At 35.1% G+C, this 26,269-nt stretch overlaps 1 protein-coding gene across 6 annotated transcripts in view; it reads left to right on the top strand.

Annotated features, from left to right (window-relative positions):
• The first annotated feature begins 9,100 nt into the window (after positions 1-9,100).
• The window catches only part of WASHC4 (WASH complex subunit 4), a 58,115-nt gene continuing 40,946 nt past the window's right edge, over positions 9,101-26,269 (top strand). For all 6 annotated transcript variants that reach the window (XM_073213772.1, XM_073213770.1, XM_073213771.1 and 3 more), the window contains exons 1-13: positions 9,101-9,236; positions 11,965-12,104; positions 12,938-12,991; positions 13,088-13,153; positions 13,882-13,927; positions 14,386-14,453; positions 17,027-17,109; positions 18,730-18,772; positions 19,217-19,320; positions 20,067-20,187; positions 21,418-21,541; positions 21,651-21,778; positions 22,635-22,795. In XM_073213772.1, the coding sequence (XP_073069873.1) occupies positions 9,176-9,236; positions 11,965-12,104; positions 12,938-12,991; positions 13,088-13,153; positions 13,882-13,927; positions 14,386-14,453; positions 17,027-17,109; positions 18,730-18,772; positions 19,217-19,320; positions 20,067-20,187; positions 21,418-21,541; positions 21,651-21,778; positions 22,635-22,795 (1,199 nt within the window). In that variant the 5' untranslated portion in view covers positions 9,101-9,175. The remainder of the gene's footprint in view (positions 9,237-11,964; positions 12,105-12,937; positions 12,992-13,087; positions 13,154-13,881; positions 13,928-14,385; positions 14,454-17,026; positions 17,110-18,729; positions 18,773-19,216; positions 19,321-20,066; positions 20,188-21,417; positions 21,542-21,650; positions 21,779-22,634; positions 22,796-26,269) is intronic.

Here is a 26,269-nt window from a genome sequence, read left to right on the forward strand (position 1 = left end):
GCACTGAATCCTTTTCTCCAGCTCATTGTTGCATATTATAAAATACTGAAATGTATAAAAAACAAAAACAACAGATCACCAGTCCCACAATTCAAGGATAACCATTCACTATTTCAGTCTTTTTCCTCACTGAAGCATAGTTTAACAATGCAGTGAGCTAATTACATTGTAGGACAATGCGTTGTTAGCAATATGGAAGGGGGCAAAGTGACAGTGGAGGCTATTTGAGAAAACTGCATTAGGCTAAGCATGTCATCCCAGTTACAGTGGGGGAAAAAAACAAGGATCAATCTGAAAGACATTGTTAAAATGAACTAAACCTTGTGACTGATTGGACAGGAAAATGGAGGGACAGGGACAGGGAAAAACAAAGGGCATTTCCACCATATCCAGGCTGGGCTTATGGGGGGGAAATAAAATAATTTACTAAGACATACAGAATGAGAAGCAGGTTTGGAGTGGAAGATCATCCATTCACTTGTAGACCCATTGAATTTGATAAGATGCCTGCGGGAAGTTCCTGTGGAAATGTCCAGCTGACTATAGGAAAATCAAGAGAGATATATGTAAAGATCATTGTGAATCACAAGATTTGATGATAAAGAAATGTTTTACTCAGATTCCTGGGTTTCTCCACACCAAATTTCGCCTAGACGATTTCTTGTGTAAATCATCACCCTTCTGGCTAATCACCTTTCAACTTTCCCCTAAAGTCTGTCTCTCAAGAGAAAACAAGTCATTGTGCAATTTCCTTAGAGAATCTGTAATAAGCACAGAACATGAGCAATTTTATTACAGTCTTAGAAACTCTTTTATCCAGGGACCTAAAGAGGTATCTAAATTAAAAAATTGTACTAAAGGAATTTTGAGATGGTGATTCTTTTAGAAGAAAAACATACTATTGTAATTAAATAATTATTTGCTCTACTACCTGGAAAATAGTAACAGTGTGATCATCTTGACCGCAAATGACCAAACAGCTGGTTAGTGTAATGGTTATGTATTGCTTTTGATACCCACTATGTGAGCCCAATTCTTGGGAATAACAGCACCCTGCTTTTCATCTGAGGATCTGCTCCTCCCTCCACCCCACATCTTCAGGTCATGTGGTTGCTATGAAGTTACCTTTCCCTCTTACCTGCCAAGGATCCTGGGTGGAGCATATGGCCTGCATTATGCTAATCAGTGCATTGCTCCCATCCCCTTAATTATAATGATTGGTTCAAGGTGTGCACAAGATCCAGCAAGACAATTTTGGGACTTCTGTTTGAGCTCTCAGTTGAGTATGGTCTTTTTCTTTCTTTTGATTTGGCATTGTGATGGTGTGAACCTGAAGCTACCAAGGACTACCATATGAACCGAAAGAATGCAACAAAAACTGTGGAAGAGACAGAAAAGAAACAGTGAAAATCCAAGCCCTGACATCATTTGAATCCTGAAGCCAAATGCCCGTGAAGGCCAACCCTACCACTACGTGCTTTAAAACTAAGAGACAGTAAAATCAACTTTATTTTTGGTATACGGTTCAATGAGTTTTAACATGTGTGTAGATTCGTGTATATAACACCACAGGATACAGAACTGTTCTATTCCCTGTCCCATCAAAAAAAAATCCTGCCCTATCCCTTTGCAGTCATGTCTACCAAACATCCCTTTGCCTTGATAACTGCTGATCTGTTCTCTATTGCTGCAGCTTTATCTTTTCAAGAATATCAAATAAATGAAATCACATAGCATATAACTTTTAAGACTTGTTAGGGATTTTCCAGGGATTTTTGAGATTCTTCTACTAGTGATTTCTAATACAATTTCATTATGGTCAGAGAATATAACTATAATATTTTAATCCATAAATGTATTCAGACTTGCTTTATGGTCTAGCATATGGCCTGTTCTGCTGAGTATTCCTGGTATAAGTAAATGTCTGTTTTGCTGTTATTGGGTAGAATATTTAATAAATTTTTAAGACAAGTTGGTTGAGAGTATTGCTCAACTCATCCATATTCTTTATTCTACTTGTATCAAATACTGAGAAAAGTGTTAAAATTTCCAACTATAATTGTAATTTTTTCTATCTCTTCTCTCTATTATGTCAGATTTTGGTTAGTTAACCAAAATTGGTTTATTGTTGATCAAAAAAAAAGCTAATTCGCTGGCACTCTGAATTCTGTTACATTCTTCAGAGAATGATTGGAGTTTTGATTTAGAAAGAGGTAAATGTGCTTGGACTCAAATCTTGTAGAGTGCAGCAGCTTATATTTCTGCTCAGTTCTTCATTTAGACAAGTGTGTTTGCTCGATTTGGAGGGTCACCTCCTTTGCAGTTCCCTTGATGATCAGTTTTCCCTTCTAAATTTCAAGCTGTGCTGCCAGCACAACCTCTGTTCCCTGCTCTTTTGAACTAACAGGGCTTCAGCTTCTTACTACCTGGGGTGCACATCTACTGGGGAATATATGCATCAAACACACCTCTCACCCCGTGCTCTCATTCAAGGACTGCTGACCATTATTGCAGTAGGCTCTCTGCACGCAGTTCAGTGGACAGCCAGGGACTGGAGCACAGTTTGTTATCTGGTTTTGGATCTCAATCCCCTCAATTGGTCCCTTATTTCGGGGTTCCCCCTAAAATTTCCAGCTTCTCTTCCAACAATCCTGCACTTAGTTTGCTGCCACTTTGAGCCAGTTAGATCACAGTATTTCATTGCTTGAAGGAGTGAGGGATACTGTCAGCCAAAAGCCACAAACTCATAATTCTTACCAGCTGCTTACAAAACTCTCCTATGGTTGCCACCTGATTTTGTTCTCTTTCAGATCTTTTAAAACTTATTTTTATTATGGTTTGTCTACTTTTCTTAGTTATTAGCTGCAAGTAGGTTCTTTTGACTACTTTAGGCTGCCTTCATTGCCTCCTGACAAGAACATAGGACTGTCCATCAATTATTATAATGTTAATTATAAGATTTATCTAAGATACTTATGCTTTTTAAATTAGGTCATTTCAACCCAGTTTGTAGACCATAACTTACATAGACGAACCTATTATTATAATTATTATTATTATTATTATTATTATTGCTTATTTTGCTCTTTTGGAGTAAAAACAATGGTTAGAGAACTTTTTCTTAAAAAAAGATTACAGTAAAGGCTTTTGCACCATATGGTCACTGTTGCAACTACGGGACTGTCATTGAGTTGTGAAGCCACCATAGACAAGACAGAAACAAGTGGGCATACTTGTGTTCCAAAAACCTTACAAAATCAGATGACAGATCTACTGGCTGTACTTGGCAGATCCCTAAGTTAAAATAGCTTAATAATTTCTCTAACCAGACAACTGGGCTCTTTGAAGCGTTTTAGTCACTGTGGTATTTTAAACAGAAAAAGCACTGATTAAACAATGGTTGAAGAAATGAATAATTAAAATTTAATGAATAATTAAAATAATTATTGTAGAGTGTAGCAACTTATATTTCTGCTCAGTTCTTCCATTTAGACAAAAGATTTGGCCAGTGCGTTTGCTCAGATTTTGGGGTTCATCTCCTTTGAAGTTCCCCTTGATTATCAGTTTTCCCTTCTAAATTTCAAAGTGCTTTTAAAATAATTAAGTCATTTTATTAAATAATTTTTTTTACATTTACAGGTACTTTAGCAAACAGTGCCACCTACTGAAAAACTAAAAGAAAATTATTTTCCTGCAAAATGAATTTTAATTACAAAGCAATTGAAGAAATAACAATTATTGGTTTACTCTTTCAAGATATAAATATTTATCATCTATGAGGATCTGAGGAACTGAGATTCAGGAGTAAAGGTCCGGAGATGTGAATCTGACATTAGGCACCACATTTCATCTCAAGGCATTTGCTGATTTCTAAGATAATCTAAGAAGCTGGAAATCTAAGAGGCTGAGTGGCAGAAAGCAGTAGCTGAGAGGCTGAAAAGCTAAGTGGAGGGTTGGTAGGACCTGCCAGGTCCCCTGCAGAGCTACACCTTATGATTAAGGTGGTACAGAAACAGAGCAGCCCTCACAAAGACAGAAATCCACTTTCAAATCAGAACAGTCCTAGACTGGGTTAAAGTAACCTGCCCCTACTGTAACAGCCTTCCAGAAGAAATAGTAATCCTCTCTGAAGAAAGAGTATTTCATTAGGATCCTTAAATTATCTCTATAATTTTTGTGTCTACAGAGACATACGTGGTAAATACACTAAGACATTTACCAGGTATGTCAGAAAACAGGAGCAAATAATGGAAAACCAAGAGAAAAAAAACAACCAGACAACAGAAAAGAGATCTACAGGAATTCCAGATACTGGAATTATTAGAAAAGACTTCTTTGTGTATGGAGCTGAATAATTGGCCCTCAAAGATGTCCATGTCCTAATACCCCAAACCTATGAATATGTTATCTTACATAAAGGGACTTTGGCAGATGTGATTAGGATAAGGATCTAGAGATAGGGAGATCATCCTTGATTAACTGGGTAGGTTCACTATAATTACAAGGGTCCTTATAAGAGGAAGTCAGGAAAGTCAGGGTCAGTAGCAGATTTGATGACAAAAGCAAGAGGTTGGAATAATGCATGGAAGCTGAAAAAAGGCAGGGAAATGGATTCTTCCCTCAGAATCTCCAGGAGGAACCAGGACTGCTGATACTTGATTCTATCCCAGTGAGATTCATCTTGGACTTCTGACCTCCAAAACTGTAAAATAATAAATTTATGCTTGAATTTCCTGAGTTTGTGACAATTTGTTACAGCAGTTATATGAAACTAATGCATAGGCTAATAGGGGAGACAATGATATCAAACACACAATTTCAAATACTATGGAAGCACAGGTTTGAAGCTCTCAATCAAATCTGGGGTTCAAGGAATCAGAAATGATGATAACTTACATGATCCCACAATCTTTGATTACCCATGAATACAGGAATCTGAGGAGGCTAATGGCAGATTCTGGACTAATCAGAGACTGAAACAAAACTTTACTGTATCCCTAATTAACAAGTTTGATTTAATGGACATACTACTTTGCATTCAATACTTAAAGAGCATATATTTTTTTTCAAGTTTGCATGCACTTTCTCATTTCACCACTTATTAGGCTATAAATTAGGATATATATAAATGAAGTCTCAAAAGTTTTGAAAGAATGTATACCATACAGACCATCATCTCTGACCACATCAAGTAATATATCAATTTAAAAAGATACATTGAAAATCTCCATTCATTTGGAAATTTTAAAACATTTAAGAGCATACATAAAAATAATTACTGAATCAAAGAAGAAATTATAATGAACATTAAAAATATCCAAATGGCAGTAGACTAGAAAGCTCTAGGAAACATCTCCAGGATGATAAAATTATTAGTACCTGATGCATCTGAATGTTTGGAGAGGAAATTTAGACAATTAGTGAAGATTTTTGGTTTGAAATGGTGAAAACAAAACTAATGAAATGACATTAAAAAAAAAACAACAAAAATAATTTCTCCAGGAAACACAAAAAAGCTTTGCACTGGAAAACAAATCATAGTATACTACATGACTTGATCATAAGTTGAACTAAGAGAATCATAACATTGAATATTGAAATACTAAAATTATTATAAAAGCATATTGGGAAAAGGGAGGGATGGCAGAGATATGGATGGTGTGGGGAAGGCAGATAGTTACATCCTCATCTTCCATAACTGGAAGGCAATATTTCTAAAAGCCCAAAATTAAAGAAGTAATATAATTGTGCTGTTGAGAGAAATGCAAGTATATTTTAAAATAATCAACTGAAAGAGATGGGAGTGGTTGCCCTTGGGGAAGGGATAATGGGGAAGAGGTGGGTGAGAGCTTGCTATTTTTCATAACAAACCTTGTATAACTGTATGATCCTAAACCAGGGCTTGGCAAATCTTTTCTGCAAAGGGCTACAGAGTAAATATTTTAGGCTTTGCAGGCCATATGATCTTTGTTGCAACTACTTATTTATGCCATTAGAATGTAAAAGCAGTCATAGATGATACATAACCACATGGATGTAGCTATGTTCCAATAAAGCTTTATTGTGGAAGTTAAAACTTGAATTTCATTTAATTTTCATGTGTCAAGAAATACCATTCTTTTTTTTTTTCAAGCCATTTAAAAAGATAAAAATCGTTTTTAGTGTGTGAGCTGTATAAAAATAGACTGGATTTGGACTGGGCAGTAGTTTGCTGATCATTGCTGTAAACAATGTACATTTATGACTATTAAGATAAACAAATAAAACCCCAATACCTCTTGCAAAACTAAGACTAGAAGGAGACTTTACATCTTGACAAAGTGTACATTTGAAAAACTGTAGCAAACATCTTTCTTTTCATGGTCAAAACTTGTATGCACTTTCTTGAAAGGATCAAGAACAAGACAAAGATGTCTGCTATCATTATTTCTACTTAGCATTGTACAAGGTTCTAGAGAGGTCTAGGAAGACTCAAGAGAGGTATCTATTCTCACCAAATTGATTTGGTGCAATCCCAAAATTCTAACTGGATTCCTCACAGAACTCCACAAACTGATTTAAAAATTTTTTTGGAAAAGCAAAGGGTCAAAAACAAAAATACTCCTGAGGAAGAACCAGGTATGGGGGCTTGCCTTTCTAGATACCAACATTTAAAGTGAGGTATGACCTGATCAGATACACATTTTGAGAAGCTTCATTCAGAGGACAGTGTGGACAAAGGAAAGAGGATCTGTCACTGGTCTATACTATTGCCCAAGTGAGAGACTACTTTGTAAAGAAATACATGAATGAACATATTAGGAATCTTTCTGACAGGTACACACAGGACTCTGTGACAAGTTACTAAGTGAAATATTTTTAGTGAGTTATTACCAGGGATTTTCTATTGTAGGAAAAATACTTTTAATGTATATTAAGAAACATGTTCACCAAGACATTAGCTGTATAATATATATATATATATATAATATTTTGGTAGGGAATAAACTGGTACTTATATTGTGGGTATAAGTGTTAAAGGCAAAGATTCCTAGGTGCCTTCTGTGGACAGCCGTTTTAAGTTCTTTGAAGCTCTCAAAATAGCACAGTATTCCTATAAAAAAATTTCCCTTTATATGCAAGCTTGCCCTTCAGACAATACTGTTAAGAATGAACAAAAGTAGAAAGGATATTTAATTCCTCAGAATAACTTGCCTTCTGTAGACTAGGCCTGTAATAAATTTGCTGTAATAACTTTCAGATAGCACATTTCAGTTTATAGTGAATGTGTTTTATATTTAGTATCTAACTTGTAATTCTTTAATAAAACTTGAAATTCTAGGCCATTGAATTTGATTTAAAGGTATCTTAAGCTCAAGAAAGGTAATCCCAAGATTCCTTGTAAAAATAAGGATATAATGATTCAAAATAGCGAACACTTCTATAGCATGTGTTTGGTACCATTTTGTGCCCTTTTATATGCATAAGCCAAATTAGTCTTTATAACTATCCTATGATGTGTTTACTACTATTACTCCCATTTTACAAATGAGGAAATTGAGGCAGAAGTTCAATTACTTGGGCCAAATCACATGGCTAGTAAGTGGCAGAGCTATGATTTGGACCTAAACAATTTGTCTGTAGAAACTGTACTTTTAATTATTAATGGCACTGCCTCTTGCCAGTTATCTATTAACTTTAATAGGTTAGTGAATTTTCAGATTCAAACTGCTCTTACCTGTAACTTCAATGTATCACAATGAACTATTGGTAGATTAATTACAGCAATTAATGTAAATATGAAGAATGCAGTAAAGTTGAACTCACGATCACACACACAGTAAGGGAAAAAAGTTTGCTAGCCATTAGGCCCTGATGTTACCTGTTGTTTTCAAACTGTTGGTTCCCTCCCCTCCCCTTTTAAAATGGTCACTAAGACTGCAAGCACCACAGAGGTGGGGTCCATCCTTATTGTCTGTTTTTTCATGATAATCTCTGCGTCTAGCATGGTGCCTGGTACTTAGTGGCTACTCAAATATTTGCCCTAATGCTCTTCAAGAGACCTTTCACCTGCTATGATTCAGTTAATTATTTTTGTTTTTTTTAAGATTATGGAAGTAAGACCTTAAATTCTCATTGTTAAAGATTAAAAACACAGATAAGTAGATACAACAAAACTTGAAAATCCACTTTCTGATCACCAACACGACATTCTTTTCCAGATGATTATGGTCCTGTTTAATATGCTTTCTATGCATTACAGGCACAAATGTAGACTTGTTTATATAAAAAAGTAAAGGTAACCACAAACACACAGTACTCTGCAATTACCTCCTGTCAGTTTCTCATGCCTCTACAAATCTATTTCATTTCTTTTAACTGCTTTGTATTAATTCATAGTATGAATGTATTAAGTTTATGTAGTTATTCCCTATTGATGGATATTATGATTGTTTCTCATTAGTATTTATTAAAGATCATGCAGCAATGAACACTGCTGTGCAAATATCTGTATCCATGTAGAATTACTGGGTGACATACATCCCTATTCGCGGAAAAGCAGTTAGCATGTAGGAGCGATTTAGAACACACTTCAACAGCGCTTCTCCCACCCTGCATTTTTAAGAGGAGGTGGTGGAGAGCCTGTGAATGCAAACTAATCAGAGTAATAAAATGCCTCACTAGAGGGTTTCTAAACTCCTATCGTACCGCAGTTTTTCTCATGAACAATCCGCATAGGACTTGCAGGAGAGCAGCAGGGGCACCCGTGGTGGGGACAGGGAGGGCGTTGGAAATACATGCTTCTTGGATGCAGCGTCTGGACGAAGTCCTCGAGGACCACGCCTTCTTGCCTAACTCGATCCCATCAATTTTGCTTTTAGGCGAGATTGAGTATTAAAAATGGCCTGGAGACGGCAGGGCAAAACTTAAGGTATTGATGTGGCCTGAGAAGTGAAGTGAATGGCTGTGAAGCCCAAGTAGGAACCGAAGGACACCTCGAGGTCCGCGGCCCCTACTGCCGCCGCCTCCGCGGAGGACTCGCTTTCCCATCGGCCCCCACGGCGCGCGGGGGTGCCACCCGGCCGGCCCCCGCGGTGGGGGCGGGGCCGGAAGTCACGTGAGGTGACAGCGGCAGGGGTGAGGCCCCGTCGCCTGCCGGGCTGGTTGATTCTGTGACTGGGGAGGCGCCAGGGTGATGGCGGTGGAGACTCTGTCCCCGGACTGGGAGTTCGACCGCGTCGACGACGGCTCACAGAGTAAGGGAGCAGCCAGGGTGGACGCTCCCCGGCCCGCCTCAGCCCTGGCGGCGCTGCTGCGCGAGGGCTCTGCGTCGCGGTGGCCGCGCAGCCGTCGGCTTCGGGACACTTTCCGCCCCTCGGGGTGTGAGAGGGGCGCGCTCTCGAGTGCCTCTGTAGGGGCCCGGGGTCCCAGCAGGGGCGGGTCAGGCTGGCCTGGTCGGGGCTCGGCGTCCGGGGAGGTGACTCCCCGGTGCTGCCCGCGGTGCCCCGGGGGGGAGCCTCGCCCGCTCCGCAGCCCGGGGACACGGTTGGGGCGCCCCGGGGAGGCGGCTGGCCCTGCTTCCCTCCTCGGGGCTTTCGCCAGATCCTGAGCGTTCAGGTCTAGAGGAGGCTGAGGTCTGGGTTCCTGTTTCGGTTTCCTGTTTTTCTGCTTTTCCTCCTAACCAACTTCTGGAAGTTTGAGTGTTTTTTCCTTCATATTCTGAAAACCGTAAAAGATAAAGGAGAAAAATCGCCCATCACATGGTAAAAAAATTAACAAGTGAATGTCAGTTTATCCCCTTTAGTGACTTTTATTTACAGTAAGTGGTATTTTTTCATTGTATCTAGAAAGGTTTCAAGAGTTAGAGCAAATCTGCTTCAAGTTTTACTTCATGAAATCGAATTGTCTCATTTCATTTAGAAGTCCAACCAAAAAAAGCAACAAATTCAGCTCCACGCAGCAAAATTTAGAGGCCAAACTATTGTACTGAAGAGTAATACAGGTTGGCAATCTGTTTTTGGTTAGTAATCTGTGTAAGAGGTATTGGGGCACACTGCTTGGGAATTTGTTTTTTAATGCAGTTTTTGCAAAAGATGAATGCAGTCTTTAAAAATTACATACGAATTTTGCTTAAATTTACAAGGACTTGTGTACAAACTTAGAATGTAATTAGGTTTTGTTAGCCTTTCAAAGAAGCATGAGCTTAATTTAGGATGGTTTGCAGTTTTTCACAAAACGTTCCAGAAGTTATTGGCTTTTATGCTGCATTAAACAATCTTGGTGGTAATGACAAAATCTTTTAACTTTTTTGTGGAGAGGATTCTGTTTGCTGTTATAAAGTGGAGTGCACTTTGTCATGCATGAAGTTTTATGGACAGAAGTCCCCTACTGCAGTATCTTAAAAATTGTAATGAAAATATGTTACTGGCTTTGAAATGGTCATTTTAGAGTAGAATGACCTGATTGACTTAACAGATGTATTCTACATACCAGGAACTGTGCTAAGTATTAGGGATACAAACATAAAACAAGGAATGCAGCCTCTGGGAAGACATAAGCATGTAAGTAGGGTTTTTGAACTTTACTCTTAAGAATCACTGTGGAGTTCTTATTTCAAATCTTTTTATTGTAACTTTTACCAATTTTTCATACCATTATCTTATCAGCAAGAACTTTACTGTTATCACAGGTTTTGTTGTCTACAACTTTGTGAATTCCCAGACTAAGTGAGTAATTTATTGACATGTTTTTCTAACATTGTCATTAAGAACTCATTTGTTAAGGGCAGCTTTGGTTATTTCCCATGTAGTAGAACTGGACATGAACTTGGAAGATTACAAGAATCTTAGCAAAGTTTTAAAATTTAAGCTTTAAGACAGAGAAGACTTCTCATCTCTTCTCTGTGCCTGGTTTTCATTAATTTTTGGACTATGAATCTTATCTAGACTGTTTTCTAAAATTTTCTAGATTAATGCTCTACTGAGATGGGAACCTTAATGTACTAAATTGGCCCATTTGATTCACAGCATTAGTTGCAAAATAAGGGAGATTAGGGAGCTAGGTCTTTATCTTAATGAGTCAGAATATAGAATTGCTTTGTATTGCTAATTTGAGAACATTTTATATATTTTTAGAAGATATAAATTGAATAATGTTATTTACATCAATAAAAGAAACTGAGTTGGACCTGAATTTGCTGCCTTTGGAATTGGTAATGAATTGTTATATATAAGATGGAATAGTTACTTTAATTAATTTTGATGAATAGGCATAACTTTATCATCCAGTTTATACCAGTGACTCCTTAGAATTACCTGTAAATGTGTAAACTCTAAATATCAGCACATTATTCTGTACTCAGTGTTCTTTACTGGCTTTTCCAACTCTATTATTATAATTAAAAAATTAAAACATTTGGTAAATTTTGGGTAGTACAGGAATATTCATTATGATGAGTCAGGTTTAAAGCCATTTTAAAAACAATATTTAGGTATATTTTTGAAGAATAGTTTACTGTTTAGAATTAATTACTGTATAAAATTAAGAATTAAGTTATTAAAGTTTACTTTTCCGACAAAGATTTTTGTACCTGATTCAGGTCATGAATTTTTTTTTTTACAAAAGTTGTTTATGACTAAAATACAGAATCAGGACATCGAGTTGTCTAAGGCATTTCTCAGATTGCTAAAAGCCCTAATTGTGGGGTAAATGGGACAGTAACTTTTCACAGTACTTTAAAGATAGTAAGGATCTCTGTATACGGTAACATGTACTACTAAAAGTAGTTTCATCTGTTTGGAAAGATTGAAAGCTGAATTATTGTTTACCTTTGAAAGTTTATTTTCAAGAATTCCAGACATTCCAAAGTAATACATTTACCAATGTTTAGTACATACTTTGTTCTGACTTTGAGATTATTTCAAGTAAATGTCCTGTTAAGTCATTACTTGTCTACTCACAAACTGTTTTAAAATTTAAATTTAGAAATTCATGCTGAAGTCCAACTTAAGAATTATGGGAAATTTCTTGAAGAATATACATCTCAGTTGAGAAGAATTGAGGACGCACTGGATGATTCAATTGGAGATGTTTGGGATTTCAATCTTGATCCGATAGCATTAAAGGTTTGGTTTGGTTTTATTTTTTGTTTATTTGCAGAACATACTGTATCTTGCAACATAGTTTCTAAAAATGGAGTGATTTTTGATCGCCACACCATGCAGATGTTTTTGTTGTTTTTTTAAGAATGACCCAGACTCAAAGCTGTTAGTGTCAAAGAATGACAGGCTCTAACTCTTTGACATAGTCTTTGTTTCATCATTAAAATATGAAGAGGGTTGAAATAGAATATTTAGGCTTTGTTTCTTATTAAGGCTATTTTACATATAGTGTAATACATAGGTATACTGTTAGTCAATTTTTCCAGACACATATACACATGTAGTGTACATCCTGATCAAGGTACAGAAAATTTCCATCATTTCTCAAAAATTCCTTTATGCTATTTAGGTGAGCTTCATTTGTGGGTAATTTAATGTATAAAATAGTCACTCCTGATCTGTTCCATTTTGAGATAGTTCTATTTTGTTTTTATATTTGAAACTGTAGCCTGTTACTATTTAAGTAATAAAGTTTATTGAGCATTTATTATGTACTAGCTAGACACTGTCCTAACTCATTTAATGACCATTTTGAATAATTCACATATATAATTCTTTAGTTTTTAATGTGTTCACATAATTGTGCATCCATCATCAGCCTCAATTTTAGAAAACTTTGCTACCCCAAAAGGAAATCCTGTATCCATGATTAGTAACTCCTCAACTGGTGTGGTGCCAGTACTGAGTACAGGGTCTCACACAAGTTTTAAATAGACAAAAGTTGGACTCAATTTATATATTTAAAATTTCAATTTTTTCAAATTAAAAAGAACTGTTCTTTTCCCTTGCTTCTATAGCTTTTACCTTATGAACAGTCTTCACTTTTGGAACTCATAAAGACTGAAAACAAGGTACAGATTCCTAAGCCTAAAAATCTATTTTTAAAATGCTTTAGCTGTCTGCTGTAATTTACTTTTTTTCTTTTATGTTTTTACTCATGAAACTAGGTCTTAAACAAAGTCATCACTGTTTATGCTGCACTTTGTTGTGAAATCAAGAAATTAAAATATGAGGTAATTATATGTATTCTTATACATTATAAACATGATTTAAAAGCAAATATGTGTTTATATTTGTACAGTGTGCATATTATTGAATTCTGAATGAATTATCTAATTATAGTAATAGTAATAGTGACTACCATTCACTGAATGCTTACTATATACCAAAAACTGTGCTAACCCTGCTAATACTTATAACAACCCAGGAAGGTATTTGAGGAATAGATGAGGAAACTGAGGCTTAAAGAAGGTGTCACTTGCCTAACACTTTACTGATGGAAATGGTTTGCGTCTGGGTTTGCACACTTTGAAAGTCTGGGTTACCTGCCATATATACTGGCTTTTTAGATAGAACTGATTTTTAAAACTGCTTTGAATTTTTAGTATGTATTATATTTCCTTGCCCATGAGCCATTAAAACTCTGGTAGAAGTTGTTAAATTTTATCTTTTTTGCTCTACCTTTTGATACTGTTTTGTTGCTTTCTATCTCTCATGAACTAATGGAAGATGTGGGACAGTTAGAGTGGTCAGATAAATCACAGTAAAGGCTGAAGAAATCAAGAAGTAATGAGTATCAGTATGTTTGGTACTGCAAAGATGAATTTACCTGTATTGTAAGCAGTTTTTGAATTTAAGGGAATCTGTATCTGATACAGTCCTCTGCTAATTAAATGTGGATAAACTAAGAGAACCAAAATGGCAACCTTTAAAATTGTTTTAATGTTTTTTTTTTAAACAGGCTGAAATTAAATTTTATAATGGTCTCTTGTTTTATGGAGAAGGAGGTAAGTGTTAAAGTTTCACATTGTAATGTCATGATGACTTTTGAGATTGAAATGAATGAAGTTGACAATTCTAGGACTACCATGTTATAATGTCATAGTGTGGGAAAATAAGCATACAGTTTTTTTTATTGGTTTGCTTGGTAAACAGGTGAAAAAAACCTGAGTGATGAAGCAGCAGCAAATTCTCTAAAGTCTATTTGTGATATTTTTATAAATTACAAAGCACTGTAGCTACATGAGGAGTTTCTTTGAATTCATTAAATAAGTGAAGCAGATGGTTTCTTTTAATTGTGATTAATGAATGTCTCATTTTTTTCTTTAGTGTTAAAATTCTGCTTTCAATGCTATGCAGATTAGAAGATGTACTAATGAATAAAAATCATATTTATATTTTTCTTTTTTGGTGTTGAGTTTACATTAAAAAATTGAAATAGAATTCTTCATGATGTCTTTCAAAGCTACAGATTCCAGCATGGTGGAAGGTGAATGCCAAATTCAAATGGGGAGATTTATTTCATTCTTACAGGTGACTGATTTTTACTTTTTATTGAGGCTTTCTTTGGAAAGTTTGAGTAAATTACACATAATTGAAGAAGAGTTCTGAAACCTTCAAATGCTAAGAATATAAGGATACTGAGAATATGTATTGTGAGGGTGGGACAGTTAGTTGGCATTGGATTATAGTTAAGGAACTCCTGATTCTGATTTTCTTAGCATGTTTTGGGAAATAAGGTATCAAAATAAGGTTTTTTAAAATAATTTAATTTATGGACAATTTGTCACCATGTCTTTTAAAATAATTTAAACTATCACATAGGAAAAGATAATTTATATCAGAAAAAGTTGTTATTGGAGATTAAGCTGTTACATGAGCAGTGGTGAGGTTTTAAGAGCAGCAGCACTTGATGCTTCTAACCGAATCTTTCAATTTAGATAATGCTTTTGTCACTGAAAAGTTTTAGCTATTCTAGGTCTTTTGGTTTAATTTTATCAAAAGAATGAAATAACGTCTATTTCTCTCTGTTATATAAGCAATGCTTGTGCAATATGACAAAAGCAAAAATTAGAGACGAAAAAATGCTTATAATCCCACCTGCGTACTGATTGTTGTGTACAAGGTTTGATATATTTCATTGCATCAAGCATGCTCATATATTGTTCAAATCTTTTATATCTTTACTACTTTTTATTGTCTTCTTGAGCTGATTGAGAACATTTTTTCAAAATTATCCTCTAAGATGGTAAAAGTCAGGGTCAAGTCTGGAAACAAATCACACAAGGTATTTCAGAAGGGGAGATTTAATATAGAGAATTGGTTACATTAAAGTTGGACGGCTCGAAGGAAAAAGACAGTGAGGTAGTCCAGAGGAAGCAGATACCACCTCTGCATCTAGGAGAAAAATGGGAAGAGATTGGGGTTCCTAGAATCTGGGGGCTTCGGAGAGGAGCCCCATAGAATTCATGCTCATACCTCCGAGGAAACAGCACTGCCTGGCTGGCTGGCCCTTCTGAGAGGCCACTGTGAGTTCGGTTCTGTAGTGCTGAAAGAAGCTGGAGTCTGGAGCAAACTGCCATTGCTGGGATGAACTACTCCTGCCTGGGTTGTGTTGATAAAAACATCAAGAAAGAGAAGGATGTCCTTTTCCTGCCTTCTAGTTTATTTTTAGTGTCACCTTTTGGCAGAACCTAACAGGAAGCTTGCTGGGCAGGAGTCTATGAAATGTTAACCTGCAGGGTCCCAGTGAATGTGTCAATTTCTCTCTCTAGTTTTTGCTAACTATCGCATTTTTTATTTTAAGAGTAGTTTATTTGGTGCACACAAGGTTAGAATTATAAATCCTTCCTGATAAATTGAATCCTTTTTCAATACATGGTGATCCTCCTAAGTTATAATTATAAATATGCATATAATGTGTAATCACATAAATACATAGTAGTTAACTATGGTAATACTAATAAAGTCTGTTTTGTCTGATACTAATAACACTGCCCCAGTTTTTTTCAGTTCACATTTTCTGGATTTATCTTTTTTTATTCTTTCATCCTTTCAGTGTTGTCATGTTTTAGTTGTGTTTCTTTAAAACTATAAGTCTGGGTTTTGCTTCTTTGTGTAATCTGAAAATCTGTCTTTTAATTGGTTAATTCTATTTGTATCTTATATAAATAGTTTGTTATATAATTGGACTTGTGTTTGCCTTTTTACTTTGTGCTTTCTATTTGTTCTGCATTTCATTCTTTGCTTTCATTAAACTTTTAGAAGTTGAGAAATGTAAAACTAGAGCAGGATCTCACTGACAGCTGCATAAAATTCTATTTTTTAAACATTCAAATGTTTTATGAGCCTAGCATGTTAGAAACTGTTCTTGGTGCTGGGGATAGAGCAGTGCACAAAACCAACAGAAATTCCTGCCCTCGTAGAGCTTAAAATTTAGAAAAGCTATAGATTGAATCATGTTTTAAATACTTTAGAATACAGACTGTTTCCAGAGGTTTAAAAACTGAGTTTCTGAGAAATTTTCAGAAGGTGTGGGACATGGTAGATGCAAGTTGATTATTTATTGACAAACATTCCCAGGGTAATTAACCTCTCACTTGCTGTGTGCCAAGACTGTTTATAGATAGGGTTAAACATTTGAAGTTATTTCAGAGTGACTTCTGGAGACCCCATCCCCTTCATTATCATACTTCCTAAACTGGCAGCTTTTAAGCTTCATTCATTTGGATGTTCATTCATTTACTCATTTAATAGGACAGAAATGTATTAAAAAGCAGTTGAAGGTTAGCCACCATGTTGGGCAGTGGGCATTCAAAGAAGGAATAAGATAGTCTTCATCATTTAGGAATTAAATGAGTAACTTTTGACTTAAAATATTAAGTAGGAATGAAATATATGGGGCAAAGAGGTAGAAATGACCTTGGAATGCAGGTGGTGAGTTAATTCATTGCTGGAAGGGTACTTGAAGTTATCTGGCTGCAGATTAAAGTGGAGATACTGGAAAACTACTTTGTTTTTGTTTAGCATTGTTACCATAAAGTTCAGTCAGAAATGGTGGCATTTAAAAAGCAACTTTGTAACATATACTCAACTTGTCATTTCAGGAACTGTCTTGTTTTGTTACGAGGTGCTATGAAGTGGTGATGAATGTAGTCCATCAGTTGGCTGCCCTCTATATCAGTAACAAGTAATGGATTTTAGAAATATTTTTGCATTTATAATAGAGATACAGGAAATGTGTTTCTAAAAATAGCTAATTACCTGAAAGTTTTTCATTTGTTCACTTATTCCTTCATTCACTTCATTCTTTGACACCCACGTTTCAAGCACTACTTGATGTGTGTAATACATAGATTAATAAGGCACAGTATCTATCATGATGAATGAATGCATTATCTGTCTGAATGAGAAGGCTGACAGAATAATTTTAAAGAAATTTGACTATATAGAAAAAGGCTAACATAGAATTGGTACATGGACCAAGTTCTCTCTCCTCCTTTCCTCTCTCCTTTACTTTAAAAAGTTTCCCTGGCTCTTTAGAATCACATAAGACTTTTCTTAAACCACAGAATCTTGGAGAGTGGGGCTAGGGAATCTACCCTGAGAGAATTTTGTGAGTAATACTGGTTATCTTTTAAGTTTGGGGACCATTAACCTAAATAAAGAAAAATCAAATTTTCAGAGTTTTTACTATTCCTCTTACCATCTGGCTAATACATTACACTTAAATTTTTTCTCACCTACTATTTAATTATACATTTGGCTAATACATTACACTTAAATTTTTTCTCACCTACTATTTAATTATAACCTTATGATAACTTTGTTTAGGTATATGACTAGGGATTCTAAGTTATGACAAGAGGTAACTTAGGCCCAGAGGATTTATTTGCCAAGATTCCGTATTAGGTACTGTTCTTTTGGTCACCAGTCCATTCATTGTTGTTCTAACTGTACCATGCTGCATCTTAACTCTTTATAAACTGGAAGGCTTTCTTAACTGTTTCTCATTCTTATGTTTTTCCGCTCAGTCAGGTATTTATTTTATGTTCTGTCCTTTCACTGAATCTCTCCTCATGGCCAAAGGGAATGAGAGCATAGCTCTCCCAACCCCTGACAGTACCTGGTGTGTAATTCAAAGAGAGCTGCTCACCACCACACCCCTGCTCAATAAAGATGAAATTCGTTTGATTTTTGTGTTCTTTTTAAAAATAATCTATCTTGTAGAGTATATGTGCTTTGATACACAAGTACTGTCTTAAAGTATTTACTGCTGAGTAAATTGAATCTGTAGGAAGTAAAATTGAATTATCCTGGGGTTTTGGCTTTTGTACAATCCTAGTTGTGTGCATTGTTTTTCAGTAGGGATGAGAACTCAGAAATAAACCTGACTGAGGACTAGTTTCCAAATGCTGGACTGGATAGGAGAGCAAAGATTCTAATTGAGGACTGGGAAATTCTCATAGTTTAGAAAGAAATGAATATCACTTTTGTTATTTCTCTACCTCCATGCCAAGCTAGATCCTTTAGGTTTATATGTCTAAGGTTGTTCATGGGTCACATGTTGCTGTATCTCTACCAACTGAGTTGGGTATAGGCAAGGGTAGCCCAGACTGTATGTATAGGTTGGTTCCCTTCTTGGGAAAGTTGAATATGGTAGTAATTCCCTGGATCTTGTAAGTTTTAGTGACTAAAGCCTATATAAAGATAACTTTTTAATAAAAATTCCAAGAGATTCTGCTGCTATGTTTTTCTTAAAAATGAACTGTGACAGAGTTTTTTTTAACCTGGGTGTTTTTTATTACAGGATTGCACCCAAAATTATAGAGACAACTGGAGTTCATTTTCAGGTAAAAGTAATTTAACCTGTAAACCTAATTTTTATTGTATTTTACCTTGGAGTTTGTATGAGTGGGGAGTACAACAAAACTCCTGAGTGATTTTTTTTTTCATTTGTCATCTGTCCCTGTCATCTGTGCAGTTGATGAGACATTACTGACCCACTATTAGTATGACTCATAGTTTTTCCCAGTAGTGGCCCAGTGCAGGTTCTTCATGTCATCTGTATCGCAATATCACAATTAAGGATGAAATAATGGGCAAAGTATTTGTCTGTGTAAGGCTAATTGTTCCATCTGAGGATTAACAGTTTCATCTGAAGCTTAATAAACTGAATTCACTGAATTGTTTTAAGTAATTCAGTAGTCAGCCCAAATAGTTTAACATTAAAACTCCACCTGAAGCCTAACTTCTAACTAGTGATTAAATGATAATCATTAAAGATTTTTTGACAGACTATGTATGAGCACTTGGGAGAGCTGCTGACAGTTTTGCTTACTCTGGATGAAATTATTGATAATCATGTCACACTGAAAGACAACTGGACTATGTACAAAAGGTGAGCCAATTAAAGTATTTAAAATACTCACTTTGAGATAATATATTGGTATAAAGTAAATAAATATAAATAGTGCAGATCCTTGAAAAGATCCAGAGTTCTATATTTAGAAGGATCCCATGTCAAATGTGTTTTTGAGACAGTAACTATTCTTTAATTTCATATAGGTTTGTTTGAGACTATAATATACTTAAATAAAGTATCCTAATTCCTTTTTTTTTATTAAGGTATCATTGATACACGATCTTAGGAAGGTTTCACATGAGCAACATTGTGGTTACTACATTCACCCATATTATCAAGTTCCCCTCATCTACCCCATTGCAGTCACTGTCCATCAGTGTAGTAAGGAAAGCATCCTAATTCTTAAAGTGTAGTTGAATGTGAATTTAACTACCTTAGGACTCAGATTTTTTTGTCTTTTTTTCAAGTGATAGGCATTTTTCCTAAGCTTGGTTTTATTTCTTTGTATGTTTGAAAACTTCTTTCAGTCAAGGCATTTTATTTTATTCACTTTGTAAGTGTTCATTGAATGTATAGTATCTAGAGAGCACCAGGTGTCTGAATTTAAGATGATAAACATAAAGGTATGATTAGAAAGTCAAATTATATTATGATTGTTTCTGTTCAAAATTTCAAATGTATAGAGCCAAACAAGAAATGGAAATAAAAAATTTTGGTTTCTGGGAAAATTTTTAATTTGAGAATTAGGCAAATTGAAGGTGTTTCTCCTAATCTTCCACAAGGTTACTGAAATCTGTCCATCATAATCCTTCAAAATTTGGAATTCATGAAGAAAAACTAAAGCCATTTGAAAAGTTCTTGCTGAAGCTAGAAGGGCAGTTACTTGATGGAATGATATTTCAGGTATGAGAACTTTGTCAGGCCATAAGTGGGCTTGTGTTACTTGACCCGGCTCAGAATTACAGTAGAACACTTTTATAGCATAGTATATATAGCATATATGTCAACTATGTTTTTCTTTTAAAAAGGCTTTGGCTTAAAACATTGTTAATGTACTAAAATGTAATTATTCCAGTATCTAGTAGCAAACAAAATTAATAGTACACTAGTTGTATTTGAGGTGAATTTTTTTTTTTAATTATACAAAAGGATAAAACTATTCAAGAATTAAGATCTAAGCAGTTTGTTGTTCACCTCTAGATTTACGTTTATAAGACTACCTTTTAAAAGTCTCTGTTCTTCCTAGGCTCACAGAATATAATTTGGGTCTGCATACTACAGGTAGCTTCTAACCATATGTCGCTATTTAAATTAAATTAATTAACATGAAATAAAATAAGAATTTATTCTCTGTCACACTAGCAACATTTCAAGTTCTTAATAGCCGCATGTACTCTAATTATTGCACTGCACACTTTAAATTTAAAATGTTGTATGGCAATAACATCACAACAAAACTGGAAAAAAAATAACCATATGCAGTTTGTGGCCCACCATCATACCAGACAGCAGAGATGCAGCAGAACATTTCCATTGTCACAGAAAGTTCTGTTGAATAGCACCGCTTTAGGTACAGTCCACCATAAATTGCATTATATTCCATTTAAAATCTGCTTCAAGATTACTTTATTTATACTTCACATGATCACAGTTTTTATAGCTTGGTCCCAACTCATCGATTTAACTGTTAATCCATTAAATTCAGAAGGTAACTTTTTGTTACTGATTCTGTTTCAGGAGATGTTTTTACATGTGCTATGTAGTAAGGTGCTAGGAAAGTAATTGTAAACAGAAAAAATAAACTCTACTCTTAAAAATGGAAAGTAAAATAATAAAACATGTTTTCCAATGCTTCATCAAATATATCTTCTATATATCTCTGAGCATCACTGTGTATCTGTTCATATAGAATTATAGACTTTCAGTTCAGTTTTATGACTTTAACGTAACTGGGTACTCAAATGTGTAATTACATACACATTTTCCATTTGACATTAGATTAAGGTAAACCTGAGCTTCAGTGTTAGTAAAATTAAAATCATGAATGTAGGAGTTTATCACACACTCTGTATGTAAATGTTTAATAGCTTCTTATTAAGAGTCTGAATTTCTCTTTAAATGTTTCCTGTTTAGGCCTGTATAGAACAGCAGTTTGATTCTCTCAATGGAGGAGTGTCTGTGTCAAAAAATAGCACTTTCGCTGAAGAATTTGCACACAGTGTTCGCTCAATTTTTGCAAATGTAGAGGCCAAACTTGGTAATGTAAAATGGATTTTTTGGTTTGTGTTTGTAAAGTTAGCATTTCCTTGAAAGCAGAATTTTAAGTATATTGTTTCTGTTTCTGTCTTGTATTATTGTTTTATAAGGAGAACCTTCTGAAATTGACCAGAGAGACAAGTATGTTGGAATTTGTGGACTCTTTGTACTACACTTTCAAATTTTTCGAACTGTTGATAAAAAGTTTTATAAGTCCTTACTGGACATTTGTAAGAAGGTGAGAACTTGAAACTTTTCTTTTTTCAGTTTTAGTAGATGAAAAAGATTTTGGATAAAATAATATTTTAAAATGTGCTTTATTTCTGCATACAAAAGTACTAATTTTATAGTAATGATATTTTATAATAATAATTGCAATAATAATATATTCATTTTTAATCATTTTTACACTATTTTTATAATTTTTTTATTCCAGAAATAAGTAACAGTAAATGAAAATACCGCATAATTCCATATCGTATAAATATGTATTAGTGAATGTTTTTCCAGATTTTTTCCTACATATTATCTTCCTGTTACTGTTACTACTTTTTTCTTCTCTTTGTTCTTTCTCCTTTTTTATCCTGCCACTAATTCATTATTGAAGTAGAAAAAAGTGTTCAATAATTTTTTTTCTACATTTTTGCTGTTTTCCATAATGGGCACCTGACTTCAAAATTGAAAATTTAGTGTCTGTGTAGAATCAAGTAATATGTGACCATGAGAACCCAACTGTCTTGGTGTTTATTTATTTTTTACTAATATAGAGTGAAAGTAAAGCTCATGACGATTCAAGTTTCTGTTTGCTTTTTGCATATTTTTATCTGAAAAGCCATGAGAGTGTGTAAGTGTGCGTGTGTTAATATTTAAAATTTTATAATAAAATTATTCTCATGCTCTATACATGGTACAGGAATGCCTTAACCCTGTGCCATAGTAAGCTAATTTGTCTCATATAAGAGTTATGAGCATTTTTTATTGTTAATTCTTCTTGAAATAAATTGTTTTCCAATGTGTTATTACAGAACTGTTAAACAGTTTTATTGTTTAGCCTTCATTTAATGATTTCCCTCCCTTTATGTTTACTATTTCAGGTACCAGCCATCACTCTAACTGCTAACATTATTTGGTTTCCTGATAATTTTTTGATCCAGAAAATACCAGCAGCTGCCAAACTTCTAGACAGAAAAAGTCTTCAAGCCATTAAAATACACAGAGAGACTTTCCTACAGCAGAAGGCTCAATCACTTACCAAGTAGGTTTTATAAGTACCCATAATAAAAATATTTAGATATTGTATATTTTAAAATCTTACAGTGATTCTAAATATGTGGAAAGCATTTATATTATAGGATCAAATGTACTTATTCATTGCCAGAGAAAAGGTTGGGCAATCTTTAGATTTATTTTCTAGGACCTTTTGTTTTTGTTTTAAATGTTATAGGCTTAAGCTAACTTTAAGATATAGGCAAATTATACTTTATGGAGATATATATATATATGGGTGTGTGTGTGTCTGTGTGTGTATATGTACACATACATCCATATACATCTATATGCACACATGGGTGCATACTTTTTTTATTAAAATATCATTAATACACAATCTTATGAAGCATGAGATTCATATTATCAGCATTCACCCATATTATCAAGTCCTCCCCCCCTCCATTGCAGTCACTATCAGCATAGTAAGATGCTATAGAGTCATTATTTGTCTTCTCTGTATAGACACAATACTTTTAATCACATGCATTTAAATATTTTTTGTTTAAAGTGAAGTCTCTGCAGTAGATGTCATTTGATGACGTTAAAAACACTGTGTGTCCATGATTCAATGATGATTTTTGGAGGAGCTGACTTAATTTGATTCTTATTTGGTTCTTATTTATTTATTTATTTATTTTTAGTTTTATGAAAGTAATAGCTGTAGATATTTAAGTCAAAAAATACTAAAGGCTTAAAAGGAAAAATAATTTTCTCCTGTTGAATTTCCCATTGTAGCTTGTTCCTACTCCCTAAAAGACCACTTTTAACTTAGTTGTCTTCTGATATTTACATCCTTATTTTTTTAACTCTTACTACATAAAATTGCAAATATACACAAAGTAGAGAAAATAGTATAACGAGCCCTGATGTTCTCATCAGTTAATTTCAGCTTTTAAATTTACCACACATTCTTGCTTGAGTACACTGTAAGATTTCATATTGACCTAGATGAAGATTTTAGTGACATGACACAGGATTCTGCCACTGTTGAACACAGTTTTTATCTGTGACATGGTTAAAGGACCATAGGGATACTTACCCACTTTCATTGATCTTAGCTGTTGAGGGGAAATTAGGCCACTACTGCACAACGGGGGAAGGGGAAGTATGGAATATAGGAGAGCCTATGAAGAATCTCTTAGGACTCCCAAGTCCAATGATTAAAGTCAGTGGAGGATGACAGCACTGTTAAGGCAGGACTTACCAATGGCAGAGATTTCATAGCTCTTTAATACATTCTAAAACAGCTGAGGGAGAGATAAAGGCATAAGTGGATTTAGATTAAAGAGATGAATTCAGTGAGATGGAGAGACAGGGATCAGGTTTAGTAGCAGTAATTTCAAAAAAGATGTCGGTATTTTAGTTATCAGAGGATTAATAAGCTTTAATGGTGTGAAGCAGCTGCTAAAAATGCCAATACATAGATTACATTAATACCTATACCCAGGTTATAGAAACTAGCTGTTATAGTATCTAGGCCATGGGAATTGGTAGTTCCATTGATTTCTTACTGGTCAGATATAGTTAGTGTTTGGTGGTGTTTCGTTTTAAGAGGGCTACAAACTCCAGCGTCCCTAGATGAAACTGATGAGGATGTCAGCAGATTTGAGAACCATGAACTTTGAAGACTCACTGAAGAGTCTGCACAGTTTGGCCTCTAAAAAGGGAATCTGAGGAATGATGTGGTGGGTTTCTTTAAATATTTGAGGGGTGTTCAGGTTGAAGAGGGAACAGCTTTGATCTCTGGCTCCAGAAGGTTGAACTAGAACTAAAAGATGAAGATGACAGATAATAATAATTGTTAACATTATTGAGCTCTTAACTGTGTAGCAGGCATTATGCTAAAGTCTTTAAACACACTGTCTCTGTAAACCCTGTAGTAATCTTCTCATGGCAAGTAAAGGTCACAACTAGTATTTACCTAGTGCTTTCTGTAAGTCACTATTTCAGCAACTTCACTTGTAACATCTCCTTTAATCATCAGAAAATCCTGTGAGATAGTAATTTTATAGGTGAGAAAATAGAAGTACAGAGAGATTAAACTTATCCAAATTTAAATAACTAGGTGGTGACAGAGCTGGACCAGTCCAACTCTAGAGCTAAGCAGTTAACTACTACTCTTATCATATGATTTTTATCCCATATTTAGATGAGGAAAATAAGGCTTAGAGAAATGAACCTTTCCAGGTCACACACCTAAGTATGTGTCAGAGAGGGCTTGCAAACCTGTGCCAGTCCTGCTCTAGAGCCTCTGCTAGAGTTGTGTAGACTGCTCTGAAAGGTAATGTGCTCTTTCACTAGAGCTATGTAGGCAGAATATAGATGACCATCAGTCTAAGATGCTATAGCAAGTCTTATTAGGTGGAAGATTGAATAAATTAACTTTCAGCAACCCTCACATGATAACATTTTGTTCCTAAATTCTTTCATTCCAAAGGTATACCTATACAGTCACTCTAGAGCTCCAAGGAGCTAAAGAAAGCAGTGTCTTTTCAATTCTTCTTGCAGATCTAGTTTTGTCCTTGGTGTTTTTTCCTGTTTGTACTCTGAAATGAAGCTGACAACTTGACAGGATGCTTGGTCGTTTTTGGACCTGTGTTAATTACTTTGCATTTTAAAACTTGAAGCAGTTTCATCTTTATATATTTATAAGAGACAAAGATCGTCTGGTGTCTGGATGGATAGAGTGACAGACAAACCTCTGTTTTATCCTGCCTATCTAATCTAAAACTAAGTGAATCCTCTCATCTGTGTATTAGTCATCTTCGTAATGTTACTGACTTGATTGCTATCAGGGAGGGTTCCCTAGCCTAGGCCTCTTCTTCTGCTCTTGCTCATGACCTTTCTGTCCCCTCCTGTGCATTGTGTCCTTGCTGAGTCTTGATCATAGCCTCCTTTTCAAAAGTGGAGGCATTGCCCCAGGATCCTTCTCTGTCTCTGTTTCCACACTTTTAAATCGAATCATACACAAGTCAAATAGATTTTAACACTGTTCAAGGCAAATCTAAAAGTACAATTGTTGGTGTCTTTTGCTAATGGAATCCTGGCTCAGTAGAAATCAGTTTTCTCAGATTTAATACTAGGGTTTCACCTCCTTAAAACACATTTCTTAAAGATCTTGGCATAATCCCCCTTCAGACTGAGGCCTTAAGATTGTCAGACTGCTTGGAGTATGGCTAGCCAACAACTTCAGTGTGGGATCCTTATCTTAATCAGTGGGTCCCTTGCCCTGAAGAATTATCCTCTAGTTGATTCTGACTGGTAGTAGTGGAACATTGCCCTATCCTGAAATTTTTAAAAATTGTTTGTAATACCAAATTCCACAAAGGGGACTTGTCCATTTTTTGCACACTAAGATTTGTAAATAAAGAAGCATAGCTTAAAACAGTTGGTGAGCTAAAAGTTCCCATCTTTAGTGATTAGAGATGCCTTGATGGAGTGATTTTGTGTTTGTAATCAG

The sequence above is a fragment of the Manis javanica genome, chromosome 10 (genome assembly GCF_040802235.1).
Source record: "Manis javanica isolate MJ-LG chromosome 10, MJ_LKY, whole genome shotgun sequence".
NCBI classification, from domain to species: Eukaryota; Metazoa; Chordata; class Mammalia; order Pholidota; family Manidae; genus Manis; species Manis javanica.